General features: G+C 37.2%; 1 protein-coding gene across 2 annotated transcripts in view; it reads left to right on the top strand.

The window, feature by feature from the left end:
* The window catches only part of mdga2a (MAM domain containing glycosylphosphatidylinositol anchor 2a), a 388,587-nt gene extending 372,079 nt beyond the window's left edge, over nucleotides 1-16,508 (top strand). For both annotated transcript variants that reach the window (XM_073827152.1, XM_073827153.1), the window contains 5 exons: nucleotides 643-798; nucleotides 3,176-3,340; nucleotides 10,612-10,742; nucleotides 10,840-10,942; nucleotides 14,266-16,508. In XM_073827152.1, the coding sequence (XP_073683253.1) occupies nucleotides 643-798; nucleotides 3,176-3,340; nucleotides 10,612-10,742; nucleotides 10,840-10,942; nucleotides 14,266-14,354 (644 nt within the window). In that variant the 3' untranslated portion in view covers nucleotides 14,355-16,508. The remainder of the gene's footprint in view (nucleotides 1-642; nucleotides 799-3,175; nucleotides 3,341-10,611; nucleotides 10,743-10,839; nucleotides 10,943-14,265) is intronic.
* Nucleotides 16,509-19,601: the final 3,093 nt, after the last annotated feature.

Below are 19,601 nucleotides of genomic sequence, written 5' to 3'. Positions count from 1 at the left end.
CAATACAATGTAGTTGAGGTAAATAAAACTACTCGGAAGGTTGGGTTAAACATTTATGCCAGTCGCTGGGTTTGTCCATATTTCATCCAGTGCTGGGTTGTATTGAACCCAGCATTTTTTATAGACATCTTTTGTAAAATTATGAATCTGTTTACTGTCGCTTTTGATCTAATTTATGCATACTTGCTGAATAAAAGTGTTCATTTTGATAAAAAATTTTACTGCAATGACTGCAAACTTGGACAGTAGTGAATGAATGACTTTTACACATTATAAATATTTAAAAACAAATACAAATGCTTTCAACTCCTGTCCTATCATGGAATTTATAGGTTGATTTAACATTTTACATTTAACTTTTTATTTCATTTCATCTAATGGTCAGAAATAGACAGCACAGTAAATGACTGAAACATATTTGAATGTAACATCAACAAAAGTTGACTTATTTCATAAAGATTGTAAAATGGATTTTTTTTGATGGCCTCCATACATTGGCATTGTACGTTTCAAGCATCTGACTAAGCGTCCATAAATGCACATATAATTAATTTGAAATGATTGAATTGTCTTTTATAAGCTTTTTAAGCGCTCTTTCTGCATACTCCTAATTGTACTGTTTCTCTGCTGAACCATCCATAGGTAAGTTTCACTGTGGCTTTGAAGAGGACACCGTCTGTATGTTCATCCAAGATAAAACCGAAGAGTTTGATTGGACAAGACACAGTGCTGCCACCAGGGACACTAAATATACACCCAACACTGGGCCCAGCAGCGACCGCACCGGCTCTAAACAAGGTATACCACACATGTGCCACTCAAAAGTTAAATATAGATATGTAGATTTAGAACTACACCAATATCATACATCATATAATTAAAATATTCACAAATTTAATGAATTGTCATTCATCAAAGTGGGTGAATGTTAAGTAAAAGGATCTATCGTCAGCAAAGTGAAGCTTGTGACTTTTAGAGAGGGGGTAATAGCATTAGCGTCCAAAGGCACTTTCAATTTCTCATGTTGCTAAAGGAGTGCAGAGGCTGGCTTTCGATTGGATGCCATTTAGGGGAAGATGCTCAGTGGGTTCCATTAGAAGCACTTTCAGAGAAATGGTGTCAGTCATTAAACTTGACATCGGATCATGACAGCTCCGGTGTGCAACTGGATAATTTTTATGGGTCAACACATCACTAATGCAATCAGCTTGGCTAGTACTTTAGCAAAGTAGAGAAAACTGGAAAATGCAAGTCATAAGTTCACAAATTAAAAAAAAATGGTATGGTGCTTGGTATGGTATTTAATCTATATATTGAATTGGGTTTTATATAGAGAGTGCTGCAGGGATGACGCCATTTTTGTAGGCATACCCACAACAAAAACCTAATAGGATTGGATTATTGCAGAAAATGATCAACAAAGATTGTGATTCTTAACACGTTTTGTTCATCAAGACAATCTTCACAAACACTTTTATGACCAACATAAAACCTAATGAAAATGTAATGAATTTTGAAGCCTAAATACAATCACCAGAAGTAAAAAGCTAAAGTTAGACTATAAATGAACTACGCCACAGTAGCATGAGTTAAATATCACCTCCATTAAGCCTCCGACAACTCCTTAAATCTACAAATTAGAAAGTTTAACTTAGAATAGTTTGGAAGAGGTCAAGTATAAGAGGCTTTTTTTGCTGTCATGATGTTTAAAGTCCCTGACAATCTTTCTAGTCCCATTATCAATTGATATCAATTGCCTTTTTAAAAGCTTAATCATAGTCATATATTTTGTTGTGGAATCAAATAGTAAAATATATTTAACTGCGGGGCGGTGAAAATGGAAGTGATAAAATGCAAACTTGTTTCTGGGTTTAAAGACTTATTTATGTTAATATTTCAATTAATGGATATTTAAGGGCTTGACACGTGTCTTTAAGTCTCTCTGACCTGGTATGAAAAAAAGTGGTCTTTTAAAAGGCTATGAAAAATGTGAATTGAAAAATCATTTGTCCTGTGCCATGGAGTCACTGAGGTGCTATTGATTATTCTTAGTCAGTGCAGACTTCAGTGGAAGTATATTGAGGCCTGGAAAACTGCATTAAATTGATCTTAAGTGACAGTAAAGACATTTATAATGTAACAAAAATGTCAAATTAATACTGTTGTTTTGAGCTTTCTGTTCTTTATATATGCTTTATTCCAGTTTTCACAAAAATATCAAGCAGCGCAACTGTTTTCAACATTGATAATAATCAGAAATGTTTCTTCAGCATCAAATCAATATATTAGAATGGTTACTGAAGGATTAGTAATGATGCTGAAAATTCACAGGAATGAATTATATTTTAAAAGTAGGGCTGCCAGTTTAACTCGTTAACTTAATTAGTTATGAAAAGATAACGCGATTAAAACAGCGCCCCCAGATCTGTACGTCATCTTATATTTCATCCAGCTGACTGTTAACAAATGCAGTTATTCCCTAAAATTCAAGATATTGGTGCAAAAAATGCCACTGTATGTATGTAAATGAATCCGCATTTTGAACGAATCGTGTGGACCAATTTGATTCAAAAGCCCATTTGTATAAATAGAGAATTAATCGACCATTTGAACAAATTGAATGAATGACTCAAAAAGACATTTACACCACCTGCTGGCAGATTTAGTTTCTTATTTAGAGTATTATTTCATTAAAAATAATAATAATAATAAAAACATACAGGGACAGTTTACTTAAACCTTTCAGTTGTGGAACATAAAAGAAAGTATTTTGAAGACTGTTAGTAACAAAGACTTTCATTGTATGAACAAAAAAAAAATTATTAAATTATCTTTTATGTTCCATAGTTTACGTTAGGCCATTGCAGCCTAAATGTTTATGTTAAATACATTTTATGCTGAATCAAATAAACTATTTCTTTCTAAAGCTACTATTTGCAATGTCTACTTTCTACTTTCTCATTTAACACAATAATAGCTTTAAATAGTCTTTGTGGGTATTTTCACAGTCAAATTTAGTTTGCAATTAATTAGATTGTTTAATCAAATTGTAGTAATATTCCACAATAATTGTTTTTACAGTATTTTTGATCGAATAAAAGAATCCTTAGAGAGCATAAGAGACTTTTAAAAAATGTCTTAACTGACTAGTTCATTTTTTTTGTACTTTATACAGGTTTCTACATGTACATTGAGACCTCACGGCCACGTCTGGAGGGAGACAAAGCACGACTGCTGACTCCATCTTTCAATGTTGCCCCTAAAAACCCCTACGGGAATGTGGCTACAAATCCAACATATTGCTTCAGCTTCTACTACCACATGTATGGAAAACATATAGGTGGGTTTTTGTAAGCACAGTACTTCATTAAGAGTCCTGATGTGATCAGTTGAGGGGAATGTATGCAAATGACTTGTTTTAATTGTGCCTTTTAATTAGTGTTGATGTGCAGTCAGCTGTAACCTCTACAACTACAGTCTGTTTGACATCACAGCTCTACTGTTCAAACAAGAGCTTGATGACCTGGTCAGTCAGCGACACAGTCAGGCAGATACTAGAATTTTCTAAAATTGATAAACTGCTTTCTGGTTAGATACGTATAAAATATCAACATTAGAACAGCTTCAACCTTTTTTATATGCTGTATGAATGGATATACAAATGTTTTCAAATCCTTTCCATTTTTTTTTTCCCCCGGAAGAGTGGGCTTTTGTAAATTTTATGGATCTGGCTTCCAGTCTCATCTGTGTCCAGCTATTTTTAGCTGTGCAAACAGCTGGTTTTGCTGCTTGGTATTGCAAATTGGTGTGTCTTACCATATTATTTTAATTCATTAATTATCTTAATTGTGAGCACACTGGTTTGTAGTGTAAACAGTTTTACCATTTACTGCACATTGTTATTCATCTTGTTATTTCCCTATAGTCGCTAATAAACTGGAAGTCTTAAGCATAAGCTTACTTTCACATATATTAAGATTTGTTAGATTCAGTGTGAAGTGCTTGAATTCAGTGAAGAACACAAATTACTTGGTGATTTAAACTAGTTTAAAGCTGGATCAAACAGCGCTTACAATAAGAAACACTGTGCGCAACGAGACAGAAGGGATTTCAATCTACAAATTGCCATAATGTACCATAGATTTACTGTAGTAACACTAATTGCACCATGGTATTGTGGCAGAAATGTATGATATTCATATCAAATTTTATTATGTTATTAATTTAGACAAGAATAATGGAATATAATTACAGTATTTTTTGTGATTAAGGCTATAGCGTTTGTCCATTTATACTAAATGTATTTGGTAACACTTTACAATGAGGTTCAATTAGCTAATGTTAGTTAATGTATTAACTATTAACAATGAACAATACATTTATTGCAGTATTTATTTATTTACTGTTATTATATTATTATTATTATATTATATATTATTAATTCATTTAATAATTAATTATTATTAAAAAGATGTTATGTTAAAAAATGTTAGTTTAATGAAAATAATCGTTCATTGTTCATGTTAGTTCACAGTGCATTAACTCATGTTAACAAACACTTGATTTTAATAATGCATTAGTACATGCTAAAATTAACTTTAACTAAGATTAATAAATGCTGTATTGTTCATTCTTAGTTCATGTTAACTAAAGTAATTAACAATGGAACCTTATTGTAAAGTGTTGTACCTTGTATTTTTGCTTTTGTTTTCCATACAAATACCTAGAAACCATATAGTTCCCTTTTGAAGGGAACTCTCACTGCGTCCTCTAGAGGGCGTTTTAAGGAATGCCGCAGCGTGACTCGTGTCTGAAGAATACATAGAAAAACTACATGAAATGGCCGGCGACACGGTATGACATCATCACGGCGCATAGGTCGCTGCCGCTGCATCACTACCGGGTGACCATAACATAAAAGGGCGCCGGTGCAACACAATACATCTTCGTCGTCTTCATTGGAAACAGTATGAGATTATTTCTCTCACTACTATCATGGCGAGCACTAGCAAATCGTTTAAGAGGTGTGTTGATCCGTGTCCTCGTTATCTGACGCCTGATGACACACATGATCTTTGTGTGTTTTGTTTGGGCGAAGAGCACGCACGTGATGTCCTTGAGGGGGCATCGTGTGTTCACTGTGAGCGTTTTCCGATGAAAAAGCTCCAGTCTCGTCTGTCTCTCTTTTCGAGGAAAGATGAGTGTTCATTTGTACCTCGCGGATCAGGTCCTGACGCTGCCGAGGCGCGGAGGAAACTGAGTTCGTGGAGGTCACAAGTGGAACTGGCTGACGAGTTAGAAAGGGGGCTTTCCCTTTCTCACTCGTCAACCAGAGACGAGGACAGACTCCTGGCTGATGATGACGCCCTATCTTTGATGTCATCGGATCCTGGAGCGAGTGCTCTTTTGGGTTCTACCCAAGACGAGCAGGAAGAGCTGGAGATGGATGAAGAGGCCAAGGCCGAGTCCTCTCAGCCTTCCTGCCCTGCATACGAGGAGCTCCTTGAGGTTATGGACCGCGCGGGCCAGAAGGGTGGCGCCGCGGGGTCGTCTCGATGAGCGCTACCTTTCAGACCATAACCTCCCAGCTCCAGTGAGCCTCCCATTCCTTCCCGATCTTCATGTGGAGATCAAGAAGGTCTGGAGAAAGCCGTATTCTTCCCGCATCCATAGTTCGTGACTGGCGAACTGTTCGTTCTCCAACACTTCGATCCAGAAGGGACAGCCTATAGAACAGGTTTCCCCCCTTTCAGTGGTTAAACATGGAATTTTTCCCTCGCCTAGGTAAGCGTCTTAAAATACATTTAGGATTGCCCTAGCATGTTTAACTATGTTGCAAGGCCTGCATACGAGAATCCCCTTCATGTCTCTCCTAGTGAACCACAAATCCTGTTGAGACAAAATAGAGAACCAGCAGGCCACCCCCTTTAATTATATACCTGAGGGTGGGGGAAGTGCTCGCTGCAGACTCGAACAACTAAGAGATGCTCCCTTTTTCTGCGGAAAAGGTTTAATTTGAGAACCGCCTGGTGACCAATGTTTGGTTTAGGATTCTAAGTTTAGGATTTCTGCAGAAAGGGTTTTACAAAAATTGAGCGTCACTCTGTGACTCTTCTCAAGCCACCTCATATTAGCCTGAGGGCTGGGGAAATGCTTGATGTAGAATCTACATCCAGGTTGACAGATGCTCCCCTCTCTGTGGAAAAGGTTTGAGCATCTTTTAAGGAGCCAGTCTCTGGCACCTTAGGGTCGATTCTTGCTCCTCAGGTCTCATTTCACTTCCCTTTCCGAGGAAAGGTTTTATGAAGTATCAAACCGTTAGGACGGTTTTTCCAAAAAAGTCCTGGTCTCAGGGCTAGAAAACTGTCCTCATGATTTATTTCTGGAGCTCCCAGAATTCTATAAGGCAACCACAGTGCTCCCCTTTCTGATGAAAGGGTCCTTTAGAGCATAAGAACCTGCGTTCCTCCCTGTGCGCAGGGTTTTGGAACCGACCTTATAGCTCCCCTATTGTCTAGGGTTCCCTTCAGAGCACTATCCCCGGGCAGAAAGACTTCCTCCCTTCTTAGGGGTGGGAGTCTACCCTGGGTAGACTTTGAGAGTAACTAACCCTCTACAAGGATGTTGACGTGCCCCCTTTTGTCAAGGGTTCACTGAAACAGAGCACCACTCCTTGGTGGCCAAGTTTTCCTCCCTGTGCTTCAGGGTTAGGAGCTTGACCTTCATACTTCAGGTCTTACTCTCCAGCCTTGTAGTCTGGATGTATGCTCCCCTTTTACGAAGTGTAATAGTTAGAGCATTCGCTCCTGTTGGGTTACGCCAGCTCCCCTTCTAGGGAAGGGTCCTCTACGAGCGCCAACCCACCTTTGTGAGGTTGCCTGAACTTTTACAGGCTGTGTGGACCGGGTTGTGCATTAAGGGTTCCCTGAGAGCAGTGCCCCCTTCTGAAGGATGATCCTCCCTGTGGATCAGGGTTAGGAATTTGTTCTCTACCATCGTCCACTATTGCAGGATGGTCTCAGCTCCAGGGTTATCTCTGTTGACAGATAGCTTGCGAGCTTCTGTCCGGAGTAGGGTGCAGCATTGCTCCCCTCGTCTGAGGGTTAACCCCTTCTTCTGTCTCTTTAGACAGCCTGGAGCTAGTAGTGAAACCCCCTGGGAAAACACTCTCCTTAAATCCGATCATTTCGGTAAGTGTCCTACGCCTGGGCATCTTTCATAAAATCCACAAGAGTGGTAAGTGCACAGACATCTGGGGCACTTTTATAAAATCCACATGTGTGGTAACCCCTTTTATGGTATGGGTCACATGTTTCCACGTTCCCATTTATTGGAGTTGGCTTAAAACCCCGGTCTCCTGGGTTCAACTCTTTAGATATCACTGCTGATGTCTACCGACCATCCGCTATAAGGGCGCGCCACTGCTAGTGGCCCTTTTCTGACCGGACCCAGGACAGGTTTGCTGCCCTCATATGGGAGCCAGTTCCTGAGGGAACTAGGCCCTATGTTACGGTAGCTCCTTGTTCTGACAAGTCTAAGTCTAACCATTGAAACTTAGCCATTTCCCCCAGAAGGAATTACTCTAATTCCAAGCCTAGAGCTGGGCCCTGGGTTCTAACCCATCCTGGTAAGTGGGTTACAGTTCAGGCCTTTGGCCGTGGGGGACAACGTTTTGACAGCCGTCATCACGTCCTAGTCGGGGCAATTCTTTTCAGAATTGATGCTTAGTGCTCGCTGTCATAGCATGCACTCCCCTCAGCATGGCAGCGTGGGTATATCCGTTCCGTATATCCGACGTGCATGACGCGATGACGTCATACACTGTCGCCGACCATTTCATGTAGTTTTTCTATGTATTCTTCGAAAACGAGTCACGCTGCAGCGTTCCCTAAAGCGCCCTCTAGAGGACGCAGTGTCTCGTTCCCTGTTCTCAGGGAACCAAGGTTACATACGTAACCTTAGAGACGTTATATTTTTACTATGTTACTGAGGTGCTATATGTGTGGTTTTAACTGGGGTTATCATGATCGAATATGCCACTATGGAAGACCAATGGTTAATTTTAATTTGACTCAAACTTAATTTCACAATTTAACAGTGAGGTTGTTCAAATTTTTACAGTTTTTACTGTTTTTGATAATGAATATAAATTTACATCTACATCCTAACTCAAGCTACTGTCAAATGTGTATTTCTAAGAGACAAAAAACTTAAAATAAATTGTTATTATATTATTATTAATAATGCAGCCTGCACTGCACACTGTGCTGAAGTTACTCATCATCAAAGTCAGGCAACACAAACCTGAATTAAAACAATATTACTCATTAGAACATGAAGAAATATTTTGTATAAAGATAATTTTTTTTAAGGAAAAATGACTGGAAAACTGTAAAAAATTATCATGTTCTGACCATGAAGAGTTTAAAACCACAGTTAACAGTCTGGTTTCTTTCTTTTAGGAGCATAAAACTGCTTTTAACGTTAGCAGTTAAAATTTATCGTGATAATTAGCAGTATTGACTGAAATTAAATATTTAATGGTGATAATTTTTTGGCCATATTGCCCACCCCTAGTTTATTGAATATTAAATATATGTAATCTGGAATTAATTAGATTTTTTTTCCATAATTGTGAATTGTATGTGTCACAAGTGCAGCTTTATATCTATAACTTAGTTTCTCATAATAACATTTTCAGTGCAACTGAAATATTACACAGTTGTGATATCTTGTAAATGTGATGTTATAAATGTCACTTAGATCTCAAAATCTTTCAGAATTTCTCATTTTAAACATTATCTAAGGATTTTAACTGCTATTTTACATTATTAGATGGAAACAGGCTTCCATAATAATTTACCTTGCAGTTGTCACTTTATTTCTCATAATCCTGACTTTAAAGAGATAGTTCACCCAAAAATTTAAATTCTGTCATAAATTACTCACCCTCATGTCGTAACAAACCTGTAAGACCTTTGTTCGTCGACAGAACATAAATAAGGCTGATACAGAGAAGAATAATTGTTGAATAAAGTAGGTTTTTTTGTGCACAAAAAGTATGCTCGTAGGTTGAACTATAGTGTCACATAGACCATTTTGTCGATATTCTTGGTATTTTTCTGGACCTTGAACTTGGAAAGGACTCTTGCTGTCTATGCAGGGTCAGAAAGCTCTCAGATTTTATCAAAAATATTTTAATTTATGTTCTGAAGATGAAAAAAGGTCTTACAGGTTTGGAACAGCAGGAGGGTAAGGTATTTTTGGGTGAACTAACCCTTTAAATCTCAGTTTCATTTTCAGACCTGCACTTTATATGGATTTTAATTTAGACTTTATATGTCAAAATTTCCAATTAATTTTTTATATCTTATTGTGACTTTATGTATAACTTTTTTCTTGTTTTAAACTTTATCTCAATTCTTTTTTTTATATTTGATTTTTTTTTTCTGAGGCAAAATGTGCCATATTTATGTGTTAACATGCCAGTCAGAAAATTGCAGTGTACACTTTGGCCTTTTCTGAGATGGAAAACCTTGCTATTAAAGGTTTCTAGTGCACTGTAAGTGCTGTAAATGATTTAGACCAATAACTCAATTTGTGCTATATGGCTACATTTCTATAGTTCCTTTTTTCATGCTCACTTTATGCTGTTGCAGTTGAGCTGGACATGCAGTTGCATTTCTGGATGTAGTGATGACCTCCACAACCCCTCAGACAGGCTTGTAACTGCAATTTTCTGCTTCACAAAGCTGTGTGCTTTTAGAATAGAAAGCGTGGGGCTAATTCCAACTCACCAGGGTGTTCTCTTCCTGGCTTTTGACACGTGGTCTCATCGGGCGTCTGGGGTTAAAAATCCATGTGCCCAACAAGATCTTCTGTCTGGCTGCACAGCAAAGAACCGAGACAACATGGTTAGATGGCTGTTTTGATATAAAAACCCACTCAAGTTCTTTTAAAGGTGCACTGAAATCAATTTTTGTGTATGTTGCTCTAGCCTGTATTGTAGCCATCTTTAGTGTGGATGCAGCATCGTGTAAATGTTATCAGTTACAGATGCTTTGGTATTCACAGTGAGCCATAATTGATGTATTACACAAGCAAAAGCGTCTAACAGTTTTAATGAGGGGAAAAATACATTGTTGAAGAAGAACAAAGTAGAAACACTTTTTTACTGTGTTATTTTAATGTTCTGCTCTGGTTAAAGTTTTTTTTTCTTCCACAAAGCTTATCTTAGCATTAATAGCATCACATCTTTGTAGCACTAGTCTCATTGTCTCCTCATTTGCAAGGAAATGAACATACCATTTGGCCGAATCCCAAAGATCTGAGAGAGTAATACAGATTTTCTTCCTACTTTTCCTTTCATCAGCGTAAAATTAGAGTGTAGCAATTACGTGCCATATATATAACAACAGCAGTGATTGTGTTTGAACAGTTTTATGATTGATTTTCCCTGGATATGAAGATGAGATGAGGTCTCGTCAAGGTCACTGAACCTTGCGGTTGCAGTGTAACACGGAGGAAGGGTTCAAAAGACATTATGTAGTGAACTGGCCATATTGCATCTAACGGCTTTTACTGACACTGAGTGCATCTGCCTTTTTCCAGGAACATTAAATGTGTATTTGAGGCAGAAGAGCCAGACGGGTCAGGATACATCTGTGTGGACCCTGAGTGGGAACCAAGGAGACCGTTGGAGGCAAGCCAGAATTAACATCAATCCCACATCCTCTTTTCAGGTGCCTCTTTCTGTCTTATTTTTTCTTGCATAAAACTACACAGATTCACTATGGAGTGAAAATATTATTGGCTTTATTTTCCCGTGCATGCATGTAGATGGTTTTGGAGGGTATACGTGGTTCTGGCATTGAAGGGGATATTGCTGTAGACGATGTGACCATTGAGGAAGGAGAGTGTCGAGACCCCCCACCCAGTAGTAGTGAGTATATTGGACAAGAGTTTTTAGAGGAATAGCGTTTAGTATGCATTTAGAGCACTTGTGACAGGGACTTCATTTACTGTTTTTTAAATCTCCCTATTGACTTGCATAGAATATATAAACTGGCAATTCTGTACATAAACTCAGAATGCAGGGATAGAATTTTGAGACAAATTCAGAGGGAAAAAAGTCAGGAGTAAAGGCCTGTTCACACCAAGGTCGATAAATATGCAGATAACGATAAAGATATAGTCCAGAGTCCACACCACAGCTATTACGAAAAAGCCACAAAGAAACAATATCGTTGGAATTACTTTCAGAACGTTTTTTTTTTTTTCCTGCTGATGAATGATAAAAAACATTGACACACAATCATAATGAATCCTGCTATAATAAGCTCAAGAATGTAAAGTGGCAGACTCATGTGCGCTTAGAATGAACGGACAATATTGTCTGCTGGTGTGGATGCTAATGGTGGCTTGGTTTGAGCGGGCCTTAAGAGATATAAACTTTTATTTTTGAGGAAAAAAAACTAAAAAAATTTGAAATGTGAACTCGAAATTTTAAGAAAAATTGCAGAATGAAAACTTGTAATTATGAGAGAGAAAGTCAGATTTGCTAGATGTTTACTCAGAATTGCAACATATGATCTAGGAATTTGGAATTTGGAGGAAAACCTCGGAATTGTGAGATAAAATAAGCAATTTTCAATTTGGAGAATTTGGAGTTTATAATACACAATGCTGACTTTATTTAGTTTATGTTAAAATTTTGAGTTAACATCTCACAATTTGTACCTTTTTTTCAAAATTCTGACAGTTTGACTGTTTTTCGCAATTCAGATTTTTTATTTTTTTTTTTGTTGCCAAAAATCATTAGGATATTAAGTAAAGATCATGTTCTATGAATATTTTGTACATTTCCTTGTCGTAAATATATCCAAACTTAATTTTTTATTAGTAATATGCATTGCTAAGAACTTCATTTTGACAACTTTAAAGGCGATTTCCTCAATATTTAATTTTTTTTGCACCCTCAGATTCCAGATTTTCAAGTAGTTGTATCTCGTCCAAATATTGTCCTATCATTACAAACCATACATCAATGGGAAGCTTATTTATTCAGCTTTGCATAAATCTATATAAAAGTGACCCTTATGACTAGTTTTGTGTCACAAATGTCATTTATTAATATTTATCAAGTTACGTAAATAAAAAAATAGGATGAGTACGGTTTTTAATGGTTCGGAATAAGGCTGTTATGATTCCTTGATTTAATTCAAGGGTCACACTTTATATTAGGTGGTCTTAACTATTATGTAGTTACATCAAAAATAAGTACAAATGTACTTAATGTGGTCATATTGCATTGCAAAACACATTTGCTTCTATTAAGGTGGGATATGGGTAAGGTTAGGGACAGGTTTGGTGGTATGGGTAGGTTTAAGGGTGAGTTAGGGTGTAAGGGTTGGTTCAACAGTGGTATTTACAGAAATTAATTACAAATGTAATTACATTTAAGTTTTTAAAAATATATAAATACAATGTAAAAACATGTATGTACACAATAAGTAAAATGATTAATTTAAATGTAAGTACATAGTAGTTAAGGCCACCTAATGTAAAGTGGGACCAATTTAAGTACTTGATTTTAAAAAATCCTAGACTGCAATTTGCCCATGTTGAGTAACTGACAAAAGTGGTGCATTCCATTGACGGGAACTCATGAAACACATTATTAGAACATTCCCCAAGGCTAGATGATATAATAAACATTTAAAAATCAAAAGCACAATGCTATTGTGAATTCACGAATGCTACGATTCAGTTAAATTAGTATATGTGATTCAGGTTTAATAAATTCTTTTCAATTACTTGCATGCATCTCAAAGCGGCTCCATTCACAGTAAATGCTGCTCCATACAAACAGGTATCATTTACATGTGTGGAGTGTCTCAAACTCCATCACTGCATATTGTTGTAAGTTTTGGTTTATTACAACGCTCATCTGGGAATGCTATTTCATAAGATTTGTAAGGTAAATCATTTATAAACCTGCGCAAACACAGGAGTATACATCAGTATCTTTCTCAATATGGTAACTGTTATCACGATTTCAAAATAAATCTTCACTCTGAGTTTACACATTTTAATGTCCAGATATTCAAGAAATTACAGTGGCTACAGCGTTTTTGTCGTAATGGCCAAATGTTAAAGTTTAAGTGGCCATTTGAATTAAATGTTGTTTAGCTAATATTAAACAAGGGTTAGATCATGCTGTTCGTGCTCTGTAAATACAATTGCCAGGCCATTGGCGACCTCTGTAGTCAATTGCTGTAAGGCGTAATGTACATTAGCTCTATTGTTTATGATTCATTATGTATTTTAACATTGATTTATTGCTTTTGATACTTTATTCAAACTAATTTTTATTGCCTTAATGCTACTATATATGTCTTTTAAATAACTTTAAAGGCTGTTGTTTGCATATGTCTATTTTTATTACCACAGCAAAAAAAATCTGATTACTCAATTAATTGTCAGAATAATCAGCTGATTACTCAATTACCAAAATAATCATTAGTGACAGCTCTCTTATGCTTGCCAAGGCTGCAGTTATTTGATCAAAATAGTTACAATTGTGAAACATTACCATTTGAAATAACTGTTTTCTCTTGTAATGTCTTAAAATGTAATTTATTCCTGTGTTGGCAAAGCTGAATTTTCAGCAACCATTATTCCAATCTTTAATGCCACATGATCCTCTGAAATCCTCTGAGGTTTCTTTGATAAACTGTAAGTTAAAAAAGAACTTTATTATTTGAAATAAAACTCTTTTGCAACATGATATATGTCTCCACTGCCACTTTTGATCAATATATTCAGCATTCTTGTTGAATCAAAGTATTAATATCTGTCCAAAAAATGGTGAATTTGCTGAATACATGTTTGATCTAAATAAATTAATCAAAAGAACACACAACTGTGGAAAAACTTTTGTGTAGGATCAAAGCTAAAAACATGGACTGATTTATCTACGCTTTTTTATATTTTTTCTTATCCATAACAAGATAATCCACCAGCTTGAATGACTCTTTTCATGACTCATGGCAAACGTTTACAATTCATTTTTTTCGCTCTCTTTTGAATTAAAGCGTAGCACGCTGCAAAAAAAGATCTTCTGGAGATACAGAGCGTAGACAAACCTCATTAAACTTCTAGAAGACGGAAGAATAGTTAATCTCTGAATTATTTACACTGAGCTGAGAAATGAATATTTGTTCACATCACTAACTGCATTTGTTCTTATCTTTATTTCCTCAGATATAAGATCCCAGGCTTCTCCCGCCGCAGTGCATATATGGCAGCTCTGTCTCACTTTACTTCTGGTCCTGGTCGGCCTCCGAAGGTGACCTCATCACATGGAGGTGGAACCCAGCTTTGGCTTTCATAGAGATTTTGGCTGACTCGGACTGCCTGAACACAACAACCAAAGATTCATCCCGTCTACACAAAAGGAACGTAGGTTTTAGATCAGTGTGTGAATGAAGAGGAAGCCAAGGAGGGAATCTGAAGCTCACTAACACGTTGACATGAGTATTACACCGGAGCCCACTCGAGATCTTGTGAAAAAGCCCATTACTGTTGTCAGTGTTGTAAAGAACAGAACAGGTGGATGGTTACAGCACGACGGCTTGAGAGACTTAATAGGGGAATCTTTCAAAGCACAAAGACATAACATGTATTTCCATCACTACATGGTTTTTGCTTTGTTAAACGTCTGCTACTGTCATCAAAGACCTCATTATGTCACAATACGTAATCCTGAACCACATGAAGAAGGAAGCTTCCGAGGAGGAAAAAAAAACAATGGTAACAAAAATGAATGATCGTTTGAAAAAAAAAGTTTTCGTTTTTTTTACGTCTGAAAATAGAGATATGTCAAATACAGTCGCGCTTTTTGTAGGTCCTTGTGCTCTGATGTTATCGGTTTGAAGTGAACATCAGGGCTTCACAAATGTGTGTTGTTTAAAGGGTGTTTGGGGAATACAATCTCAATGTAAAGTTTGTTTTCGGACAGATGGGGCGTTCCTGTACTCGTCCTTTGTGCTTTAACTGATCGAGTTTAACAGACATTGCCCGTTCTGGGCATTACGTGTTTCATTCTTACTCGGCGTGTTTTTGTTCTATCAGGTATGTTACCACACTCATCTGAATCGATATTAACAGCTCATCACGCAGCTGACACAACGAACACCGTCTCTCACTGAGAATCATTGAGTTGACCTTTCATTTCAGCGCGGCTCTGCTAAACAACAGCTGTACTGTAGAGAACTGTTTAACATCACGCTGTACCTGCTGCTAGTGTGGATCTGAATCCCTGACTGTGTCCGCTTGCAGTTGTTTTCTTTAGGTGCGTAAAGATAGCGGTTCGCTAAGGAACATGGAGTTGCTGTCTGTAATGAAATCAAGTGCCTTCAGAACCTTCTGTAAAATCATTCTACTGTGCTACTGTATCAACTAGCATTTCCTTTCGGCACGGTTTATAGCGTATGTGCGCTTGTGAGATGAAAGGTGAAAATCAGAGAGCCACGATGAGAGACGGGTGCCATGTTGCAGCCCATCACTGATGTCTTGATTTCCACATACTGTTGATAGATGATGACTTATTTTTATTTCGACAGCATACATCCCACCTGCTCCACATAAGGAAAACAATGGTGGTGGGACTGGACTAAAAGCACCATTGATTCATCAGTAGGACATCTGGGAGCTATTATCACCAGGTGAAAAACAGCCGGGAGGAGGGTCACTATGAAATCCTCCTTCGATCTGATGAGACTTCTGTGCCGCAGAAAAAAAAGAGAGACATTTTTCCGACATCCGGAGTACTGAGAGGTATGAACAAAATAGATGGACCTTTAGAGGACTGATGCTCTCACTGTACAAGATGATCAGCCTTGATCAGGATCCATCCGGTTGGATTCGTACAAATGATATTTTATTACTCTAATGAAAATGACTGCTTTTACAAAAACTGAACTACAAACTCTGAACTACCTGAGACCATCCGTTACCTTAACCAGCTGGTTTTTGGACATGTATTGTAAAATCACGTTTCTCATTCATAACGTTCATTTCCGAGGAAATACGAATTATGTTACTCTCTCTGTTTTGTCAGCCCAAAAATGTTGTTTCAGGCAACAAATATATATATATATATTTTTTTTGTTTTCAACATTTATTCATTTCTAAAGATCCCTTTGCATTACTATATTATGGCATAATTTGAATCTATAGTATGATATTATAAAATAATATCAAATATATGAGATTATATGCAAATACACCTGGTAGGGAGGTTTATGGAAATGGTTTCACACTTATGAATATTCAGTCAAAGCACAATGTGAAATATTAATGTCAAAATTCAGAAACACAATACCTTCAACACACAATAAGTTGTTTTTTCTCAATTTTATTAAAGTTAAAATCAACAGGAGTAAACTACCGAATACTTTACATAAAGAAAAAAAGATATTTTACATCTCGGTTCAATAAAAGGCTTTCATGGTATTGTGTGGGTTTTGTTTTTTTTTCCTTCTTCAGTATATAATATTAGTTATGATATTTTCAGTTACTCTGACATCTTGAAAATAATGTGCAGGGGGAAAATCCTGCTATATACAGTAGAGATCAAAAGACTTTTTTTCTGAAATATTGTTAATCTTTATCATCAAAATTTGAAGGAATATTAGCTGTAGGTATATCACTGTTCTACTAACATGTTTGACAATATACCCAAGGCATTTCAAAGCATTTCTCTTTATTTTGTGGGAGAAGTGATCAAAGTTAAAGAACAGTAACCACTGTAGCTTGAACGAAGATTACAACTAACATTTTGGAAGGTTACAGAAATCAGAAATAAAGAGGTGTAGAGGCCCTTGCTTTGAAAGACTGCGCTGGTGTGATCTTAGTCCACTCTTCTTCCATAATTTGGTAACTGTAGTGGGTTTCTCAGCCATAACTTTGTTGCAAAGGATTTTCCAGAGATTTTAAATTGGGTTTAGGTCATTATTTCAGTGTTCTTAGCTTCAAGGAACTGCATGAAAATTGCAGGCTGATTGGGAGATGCTTGCTGGGAAGGAACTGCATGTTGCTGAAGGAGGTTCTGATAAACATTTGCATTCACCCTGCCATGTAACTGTATAAGAGGCCTAAAATCTTGCTGAAAAAAACATCCCCCAAGCCATGACACTTCCTCCTCCAGTCTCAGTTCAGTCTTTCCTCAGTTTTGATGCCAAAACAAAATGTTTCCCATGAGACCCAAATAAATTAAACTTGGTCTCATCACTAAAGTGAACTTTGGACCAGTTCTCTTCTTTCCACACGACATGCATCTCAGCAAAGGTGAGCTTAGCCTTTTGATTCTTTCTGCTGATGAGAGGCTTGGTCAATGCAGAGTGCACTTTCAGTCTGACTTCTCTTAAACATGCCAAGACAGATCCTTACCCTGTTTAGCAATGAACTGGCAAGCAATTCCAGCTGCAGTGCTTCCCTGATTGAGAGTTTTTGCATTATCCTTTATCCTGTCTTCTCATGCTTTTGTCTTATGTGGACAACCAGCCTTTGTTGAGTTGAATGAATTAGAGTCACTGTAAACTTGCAATATTTGAGAAATAACAGATTTGGAATGATCATCTTCCAAATCAGTGGTTGAAGGGTCATTACTTTGGCTTTTATCAGGACAACCTCCTGTCGCAGAGTTTTAGTCACCTTAGAGCGGCCTGCCATCTTGTAATCTCACTTCATTTTCAAATCTCATTTGTGACCCTGGACCACCAAACCAGAATTAAAGGAGCACTCCACTTTTTTGGAAATATGCTCATTCTCCAACTCCCGAGCGTAATAGTCAAGGAAGTTTGCTGCCGTAATATGGACGCAGCAAGAGCAGTAATATCACACAGCGCCTGAAATTAGTTCCGAGCTAGGTTAGCATTTCAACATGTGCTGCGTGATATTACTGCACCTGCTTCAGCCATGTTATGGCAGCAAACTTCCTTGACTATTATGCCAGAATGGGAGTGTAGTTCCTAATCTTACCGGCCTCGCAGCTTTGCATTTCCGCCGGTTTTAGTACACGATATAACTACAGAAGAGTCAAGTTTTAAATAGGACAAATATCGAAACTTGTTGGTCATTTTTGAACGCGATGCTATTGATCTCATAGGATTCAATGATCTATGCTAAGCTATGCTAAAAGTGATATCACCAGAACAGGAGAACGGCTGAATGGATTTCAGAACAGTAAAACTCAACTTATTAACTCGGGTTGGAGAACGAGCCTATTTCCAAAAAAAAAAGTGGAGTGTTCCTTTAAGGGTAAATTTTTTGAGATTTATGCATGATCTGAAAGCTGAATAAATAAGCTTTCCATTGATGATAGGACAATATTTGGCTGAGATACAACTATTTGAAATCTGGAATCTGCGGGTGCAAAAAAACATCTCAATATTGAGAAAATTGCCATTAAAGTTGTCCAAATAAAGTTCTTAACAATGCATATTACTAATCAAAAAATGAGGTTTTGATATATTTACGGTAGAAAATTTACAAAATATCTTCATTTAAAGGTTGTATCAGCGATTTCTAGCCTGAAACATAAAGTGTCAAATTCAGCTGACCTTCCATCACGATCCGCTCGCTGCGTGCCCCATAAATTGTCTGTGAAAAAACCGCGTCTCTCTGGTCAGCCTAGGGTCCGAGATATGCCAAAAAAACAATCGGCACTACCAACCTTTCCACACATAAACAAACAGTGTTCCAACCAATCAGCGTCAGGGGTTTGGTGTTGTGGACTTTCGCTCCGCCTCCCTCACATCCCAGCACCAGTAGGAAAGTCCACAACACCAAACCCCTGACGCTGATTGGTTGGAACACTGTTTGTTTATCTGTGGAAAGGTTGGTAGTGCCGATTGTTTTTTTGGCATATCTCGGAAATTGACACTTTATGTTTTAGGCTAGAAATCGCTGATACAACCTTTAACATGATCTTTACTTATTATCCTAATGATTTTTGGCAAAAAAAAGATGCCCATGCTACTTATGACTGGTTTTGTGGTGACATTTAAGTTTTTTTATACAGTGCTTCAGAATACCATTAATTAATGAAGTATGTCACATGCCTTTGCCCTTCTACTCCTGTTAGGATAACTTCAAATAGGACTAGGCAATGACCTTGAAATTTAGGATTTTCTAATTTTGTATCCTCTGAAACGACTCATGGGTACTGATTGATCCAAATATTTTTCAAACTGAATCATTTTTATGTCCTGGAGCTTTAGTATGATGAAATAATTTACTCTTATAATATGTAAATCTTCTCAAAATACATAAATTCTGTGTTGTTTTATTTTTTATTTAACTCGAGCCAGATTCAAACATTCAAGCAGCACTGCACATGTGTGTGTGGAGATAACATGTTGTGATTGCATAAAATGAAAGCTTGAATTTTTGAATAGAGGATGTGCAGTTACAGTTGCGCTAACCATCACTTAACAGAACATTTGCCATCTCAATTATGATAAAACCCATGTGTGGTTGCGCCTTGGGCTTCAAACCCACTTTAAGCCCTTAAAAGTGTCTGCTAAATGAAGTTG

This window comes from Garra rufa, chromosome 21, assembly GCF_049309525.1.
Source record: "Garra rufa chromosome 21, GarRuf1.0, whole genome shotgun sequence".
In the NCBI taxonomy this organism is placed as follows: domain Eukaryota; kingdom Metazoa; phylum Chordata; class Actinopteri; order Cypriniformes; family Cyprinidae; genus Garra; species Garra rufa.
The sequence above is the reverse complement of the archived record's forward strand: the minus strand, read 5'-3'. Positions and strand labels throughout refer to the sequence as shown.